We start from the raw sequence: 6,370 nt of genomic DNA on the forward strand, positions 1-6,370 counted from the left end.
AGAGAGAAATATTATAAATACTTGAATTTCAGTGTTCATTTATTTACACATATACACACACATAACACTCATCTACTCATTGTTGAGTTAAGGGTTGAATTGTCCATCCTTGTTCTATTCTCTGTCACTATTTTTTGAACCATGCTGAACACCCTCTCTGATGATGCATTGCTGTGTGGCACGCACAAAAGTGCTTTCATCAAATGCACTAAATGGCAGTATTGTCCTGTTTAAGAGTGTCACAACATTGCTGTTTACGGCAGACGAACTGCTTTACGGTAGACAAAAACGTGACTGCTGTTGTTGTGTGTTGTTACCGCGCTGGGAGGACGTTAATGAAACTGCCCAACAATAAACCCACATAAGAAACCAAGAACTCGCCCTCTATCATTCTACAGTTATAACGTGATTGGGCAGGTACGCTGTTTATATTGTGGGTTAGCAGACTCAGGTCCGCATAGACCTGAGTCCGCCTGAATTTCGGGAGATTTTCGGGAGAAAATTTGTCCCGGGAGGTTTTCGGGAGAGGTGCTGAATTTCGGGAGTCTCCCGGAAAATCCGGGAGGGTTGGCAAGTATGCTAATAATTGGTCAATATTCAAGTCACCAAATGTAAATGGAGTATTGTTGCCGCTTATTGAATGGTTATTTATTGGATTTTATGGGCGGAATAGTGGAGCTCACATCGGCGTTTTTTTTAACGTTTATTTAATATTTAGAGTGCATTAAAAAAATCAATTTGTCGTCAAGTCTTTCATAATGATTGTGAGCGATAAGCAAAATCACCCCAAAAACTGCAGTTCCCCTTTAAAGGTAATGACAATAAAGGACAGAGGTGGCAAAATAATTCCCTCCTCACAGACTTCCACAGAAGTGAGTGTTCCGGAGGTGTGGATCCTCATCTGTGCAATTAAAATGCAAATGATAGATGGTAATTTTCTATTCCTGCCTCTACTGCTTCTGTTCTGAGAGCCAAAATTCTGACCTGCAAAGCCTTGGCTGCTAGGGCGGGGGGCCCTGGGGCCCAGAAGGTTGCTGTCATTTGAGACCTGCATGGATTAAGCTTGGGGGGGTTCAGGTTGAGATGATCCACAGCTATTATTACCTCTGAAGTGCTGAGGCCTGATGCATCAAATGGTTTCGCCGCCATGTTAGTTTGCCTCAGCCTGTTTCCAATGTAGCATTTGGGAGTGAATCCACTCTAGGGTCAGTTGTTAACAAATAAATAATACCATAAAATCACTAAGTGCTGTTAAAAGGAGAAATAACAAATGCATGAATTAATGTCCCCCTCTCCCTACTGGAGTTGTGATTACACCATAAACCAGAAGCATAAAAACATAAGATGATCAGCTCTAATGGCGTCATATTATAGCGAGACATGAAGGACAAGAGCGCCCCCCCCCCCCCCCCCCCCCCCGTTTCTGCAGTTCTTCCTCTAATGTGTCGTTTTGGCAAAGTAACAAACACCCAAACATCTCACCTGCTCCTCCTTCACCTTTTCAGAACCCTCGCAAAGCCCAAACCCAGTCCCCCCTGACCTCAGTCCAAGCGTGGCTGCGCTCTCCTCCCCGCCAATTATCGGCGCAGCAGCAAAACCAGCAGCGAGAGGACGTAGGCGAGGACGCCGGGCAGGCTCTGATTGGTCGAGTTTGTCACCACCTTCTTGATCTCTGGCGGGTTGGGGTAATCTCTGCTAAACGGCGTCAAGGTGTCGTCAGTGCGAGGACCCCGCGAGCACGCTTCGTCGGTGCAGATGGTGCCGCTTCCAGAACCGCTGGCATCGTCACCTGGAGGCATAAGAAGGTAGGTAGGTAGGTCTTTATTGTCATTGCACAAGAACAACAAAACTTTGTTTTCAGCACAAACCCGTTCAAGATGAGACAAACAAACAGTGCACAGGGTTAGAGAACAGGAATGCTGATGGGTCGCCACAAGGCGCCCCGTAAAAGATGGGAAAAAAGTAAACGCTGGGGGAGGATGAGTAAAACAATATAATCTAGACTGGGCTCCTAAGGGGGCCTAGTCTGGAGTGGGAAAAAACCTCCATAGCAAAGCACCTATACATATTACAACATACATCTCGAAACTTGCCACAGAGGGGAGGGAGTGGGAGCTACGGTGGCAGGCTGCAGCTCTTCAAGCGCTGCCCAGTTGTCCATCACCCCAAAGGGATTCACGTCAAGGGCGTTGGATGGGGGGTAGGGTATGTGTGCGTGGCGTATATTTTTTGTGGATGCATGTGTGTGTGTAAGCCTGCCGCGTGTCTCTTTTCTAGTCGAGAGATGTTAGCATAGCAGTAGGGCTGGGCCGATTAAACAATATAAATACATATTGCCATGGATACGTAATCCAGGTGTGTTAGTCCACATTTTCAAAAACCATAGACAATCGGATGAAGGTGTTTCCATGGGCTGTAGGAGGCTCATTGAGAAGTCAGACTAATTTAGTGCATGTCAGTGTTGGGACTAGCTGTAACACCGTTAGTTTCGGCGGTAACTAGTAGTCTAACACGTTATTTTTTATATTCAGTAACTCAGTTACCGTTACTACATGATGCGTTACTGCATTATTTGAATCACAAAAACACCTGTGGCTCGGCCAAGTGATTAGGACACCTGATTCTCATCATTTGGATGGGTGGACAAATACTTTTGGCAATATAGTGTATATCGGCCAGCCCTACATAGGAGCATATGGAAATAAAGAACCTGCATCATGTCAGTTGTTGATAGTTCCCAACACTCATTAGTCCTCTGCCTATTTTCTCTATCCTGGTTCTTTTGGTTTCCGTTGGCTTGAACACAAAATCACTTTGAAAGAAAGGATTTTTGGCCGCAAGTCGTCCATGGAGGCCGTTTGAGCGGACCTCAGGCCTGGAGTTGAGTGTGTCCTTCGAGGGTGCTGCTGGGAAGGTCAGCTGCATTCCATTTCTGTCGGCCAACTTGAGTTGCTAAATCTCCTGTTCAGACTTCGCAGCTGGACACGGCGTGCAGGACCACAATAAGGCTTGGTTGTAGGGCTGGTCGATACATCGATATACTCGATATATCGCGGGTTTGTCTCGATATAGAAAATGACTATATTGTGATATTCGAGTATACGTTCTCACGCAGTTGCTTTTAGCTGCAGGCATTACACTACAGGCTTTTATCACTCTTTCTTGTCTCTGCTTCTCACAGACAACAAAAACAAGCGCACCTTCTTACATACGTCACATACGTATACGCCCTCGCGGAGCAAAGAGGTAGCAGCATGAGTAATGTTAGCTGTGGTGCGAGTGGTAATAAGAGAGAAAGAAGGTGCGAATCTGGTAACAAATGAAGGAAGAAGTAATTCCCAAGAAAAACAGCACGGGGTACATTGTCTGGCGGTGGTTTGGCTTCAAGTGGGAATATGTCGAACAGACAACCGTAATTTGTCAAGTGTGGGGCGAAAGCGTTTCTACAAAAAGTAGCATTACTGCTAATTTGTAGCATCATTTGAAAAGTCACCTGCTAGAGAATGAAGAGGGCTTAAAACTCTGCATGTCAACATCTCCGTTCGGTGCCACACCAACAAAATGCCAAAGCAACTATTTCCAGATCAACACCGTATGAAAAAAATAGTCAACAACAGAAGGAGATAACGTCTGCAGAAACCTACCACATGGCGTAGGACAGGGGTCGGCCACCCACGGCTCTAGAGCCGCATGCGGCTCTTTAGCACCGCCCTAGTGGCTCTCTGGAGCTTTTTCAAAAATGTATGAAAAATGGAAAAAGATGAGGGAAAAATATATATTTTTTGTTTTAATATGGTTTCTGTAGGAGGACAAACATGACACAAACCTCCCTAATTGTTATAAAGCACACTGTTTATATTAAACATGCTTCACTGATTCGCGCCGTTTTGTCCTACTAATTTTGGCGGTCCTTGAACTCACCGTAGTTAATTGTTTACATGTATAACCTTCTCTGACTTTCTAGGACATGTTTTATGCCACTTCTTTTTCTGTCTCATTTTGTCCACCAAGCTTTTAACGTTGTGCATGAATCCACAAAGGTGAGTTTTGTTGATGTTATTGACTTGTGTGGAGTGCTAATCAGGCATATTTGGTCACTGCATGACTGCAAGCTAATCGATGCTAACATGCTATTTAGGCTAACCATATGTACATATTGCATCATTATGCCTCATTTGTAGGTATATTTGAGCTCATTTAGTTTCCTTTAAGTCATCGTAATTCAATTTATATCTCATGACACACTATCTGTATGTAATATGGCTTTGAATTTGTTGCGGCTCCAGACAGATTTGTTTTTGTATTTTTGGTCCAATATGGCTCTTTCAACATTTTGGGTTGCCGACCCCTGGCGTAGGACATACAATATTTGATTTCCTATTAAGCAGCTAATTTTTATGTGACAGATATTGAAATATGTTGTGTGACATCATGCACAAAAGTGCAGTTTATTTGTTTTAAACTATTGTAGTGGCGTTCTGTACAAAAAGTGCACTTTAATTTAGTGTTGTTTTGACATGTCATCTTAGTGACATCATGCACAAAAGTGCACTCATAGCTTGTTTTAAAATGTCTGACAATCTTGCACTTTCTGTTTTGAAATGACATGAATGTTTGTGCCACTGCTTAATAACTGTTTAATTAATACACTTTTGGTCAATTGACTTAGTTGTGATTTCCTTCTCTGCATGAAAGTTTAAAAGTAGCATATATTAATGCAGTATGAAGAAGAATATTTTAATGTAGACACATAGAATCATCATACTGCTGTGATTATATGCATCAAGTGTTCATTCAAGGCTAAGGCAAAATATGGAGGTATATATTGTGTATCGTGACAAGGCCTAAAAATATTGAGATATTAAAAAAAGGCCATATCGCCCAGCCCTAGATGAGAGTACTCACTGGTGTCTTGGAAGTCCACGTCGTTGCCGTTGAGAGCATTCTTCAGACGGTGTGTCATGATCTTCAGCTGCATGATCTGCTGCCTGATTGTCATGTCAGGCTTGGTGATGTCGATCTCCACTTCAGGGTTGTTGATCTGGCTGGCCAGACCGTCGCCCATGACCTCGGGAAGGTACCTGCAGCGTGTTTAGCAATGGAGGGTGTAAAAGGACAGCTCAGTGTTGTGTTACTCCATTTTGGAGTTCAAACCATTCACCAATTCCAAAAACAACGAACACAACTTGTTCTTATTAATATGAACCTGTCTTTATGTTTGTACAGTAGAACCTCCGTTGATAAACATCCCATCATTTCTGATTTATGAACCACAGACCGAATACAAATATGCTTTGTTTACGGACCATGACACTTATTGAAATATCTTGTGTGACATCATATATATATATATATATATATATATATATATATATATATATATATATATATATATATATATATTAGGGCTGTGAATCTTTGGGTGTCCCACGATTCGATTCAATATCGATTCTTGGGGTCACAATTCGATTTAAAATCGATTTTTTTTTCTTCAATTCAACACAATTCTCGATTCAAAAACGATTTTTCCCGATTCAAAAGGATTCTCTATTCATTCAATACAAAGGATTTCAGCAGGATCTACCCCAGTCTGCTGACATGCAAGCAGAGTAGTAGATTTTTGTAAAAAGCTTTTATAATTGTAAAGGACAATGTTTTATCAACTGATTGCAATAATGTAAATTTGTTTTAACTATTAAATGAACCAAAAATATGACTTATTTTATCTTTGTGAAAATATTGGACACAGTGTGTTGTCAAGCTTATGAGATGCGATGCAAGTGTAAGCCACTGTGACACTATTGTTCATTTTTTTAAATGTTTTATAAATGTCTAATGATAATGTCAATGAGGGATTTTTAATCACTGCTATGTTGAAATTGTTACTAATATTGATACTGTTGTTGATAATATTCATTTTTGTTTCACTACTTTTGGTTTGTTCTGTGTCGTGTTTGTGTCTCCTCTCAATTGCTCTGTTTATTGCAGTTCTGAGTGTTGCTGGGTCGGGTTTGGTTTTGGAATTGGATTGCATTGTTATGGTATTGCTGTGTATTGTTTTGTTGGATTGAGTAATTTAAAAAAAAGTAAAAGAAATTAAAAAATAAAATAAATAAATAAATAAATAAAATCAATTTAAAAAAAATTAGAATCGATTCTGAATCGCACAACGTGAGAATCGCGATTCGAATTCGAATCAATTTTTTCCCACACCGCTTATATATATATATATATATATATATATATATATATATATATATATATATATATATATATATATATATATATATATATATATATATATATATATATACATATATTACATATGCCCTATTATTTGTGTAATGTAATATATGAAGCTTTATGTGTA

The 6,370-nt window shown here is 40.5% G+C and overlaps 1 protein-coding gene across 2 annotated transcripts in view; it reads right to left on the minus strand.

Moving 5' to 3' along the window:
* Positions 1-1,413: 1,413 nt before the first annotated feature.
* Positions 1,414-6,370, minus strand: part of gpc1b (glypican 1b) — a 283,841-nt gene continuing 278,884 nt past the window's right edge. For both annotated transcript variants that reach the window (XM_061979660.2, XM_061979659.2), the window contains 2 exons: positions 4,906-5,081; positions 1,414-1,789 (listed from right to left, as the gene is read on the minus strand). In XM_061979660.2, the coding sequence (XP_061835644.1) occupies positions 1,578-1,789; positions 4,906-5,081 (388 nt within the window). In that variant the 3' untranslated portion in view covers positions 1,414-1,577. The remainder of the gene's footprint in view (positions 1,790-4,905; positions 5,082-6,370) is intronic.

Source organism: Nerophis lumbriciformis, linkage group LG19, assembly GCF_033978685.3.
Source record: "Nerophis lumbriciformis linkage group LG19, RoL_Nlum_v2.1, whole genome shotgun sequence".
In the NCBI taxonomy this organism is placed as follows: domain Eukaryota; kingdom Metazoa; phylum Chordata; class Actinopteri; order Syngnathiformes; family Syngnathidae; genus Nerophis; species Nerophis lumbriciformis.